This window comes from Limulus polyphemus, unplaced genomic scaffold (assembly GCF_000517525.1).
Source record: "Limulus polyphemus unplaced genomic scaffold, Limulus_polyphemus-2.1.2 Scaffold15046, whole genome shotgun sequence".
Taxonomy (NCBI): domain Eukaryota; kingdom Metazoa; phylum Arthropoda; class Merostomata; order Xiphosura; family Limulidae; genus Limulus; species Limulus polyphemus.
Window position 1 is genome coordinate 3,894 of NW_013680656.1, and position 1,013 is coordinate 4,906.

The 1,013-nt window shown below is 34.5% G+C and overlaps 1 protein-coding gene across 1 annotated transcript in view; it reads right to left on the reverse strand.

Annotated features, from left to right (window-relative positions):
* LOC106477417 (sterol regulatory element-binding protein cleavage-activating protein-like) overlaps positions 1-1,013 on the reverse strand; it is a gene marked incomplete at its 3' end in the record, with an annotated part of 5,964 nt that overhangs the window by 3,513 nt on the left and 1,438 nt on the right. Inside the window, exon 2 of the mRNA XM_013937987.2 lies at positions 166-292. Coding sequence (XP_013793441.2) covers positions 166-292 — 127 coding nt within the window. The remainder of the gene's footprint in view (positions 1-165; positions 293-1,013) is intronic.

Genomic DNA, 1,013 nt, shown 5'->3' on the forward strand with positions numbered 1-1,013 from the left:
CCATAGGTTTATTCAACTACTGGTCAGTACCTACCATAGGTTTATTCAACTACTGGTCAGTACCTACCATAGGTCTATGCAACTACTTGTCAGTACCTACCATAGGTCTATGCAACTACTGGTTAGATCTACCATAGGTTTATTCAATTACTGGTCAGTACCTACCTGCCATTCAATGTTGGGTTCAAGCCAAACCATATGCAGAGCCCCACAGACATCAGTAGTGACATGACCATCGTCATTACAGCACTCACAGCAAGGGCCCACTTGGATTTTACAAGTTCAATCTTTCCTGTTCAGAGACCACATTACTGGGAGTTGTAAATATGAAAACACACTACTCTGTTGAAACTTCAACTTAATATTAGGGGATGTTAAATGAATATATATAAAACATGGATATAAGAGTCACTGTTTTCAGAATAATTTGTCATTTACCTCCAAATGGTGAAAAGATACTCATTTACAAATCATATAGGTACTAACTGCACATACATTAGCACATCACACATGAACTTAATAACAAACCCCACTTATAGATAATAACTATAAGTGCTATATACCACACTTCATTTATAGATACTAATAAACCACAGAGATACTACATTAGATACTTACTGATAGAAAATTACACATCAGATATTTACTGACATGGAAGTACACATCAGATATTTACTGATAGAAAATTACACATCAGATATTTACTGACATGGAAGTACACATCAGATATTTACTGATAGAAAAGTACACATCAGATATTTACTGACAGAAAAGTACACATCAGATATTTACTGATAGAAAATTACACATCAGATACTTACTGACATGGAAGTACACATCAGATATTTACTGATAGAAAAGTACACATCAGATATTTAATGACAGAAAATCACACATCAGATACTTACTGACATGGAAGTACACATCAGATATTTACTGACATGGAAGTACACATCAGTTACTTACTGACATGGAAGTACACATCAGTTACTTACTGACATGGAAGTACACAT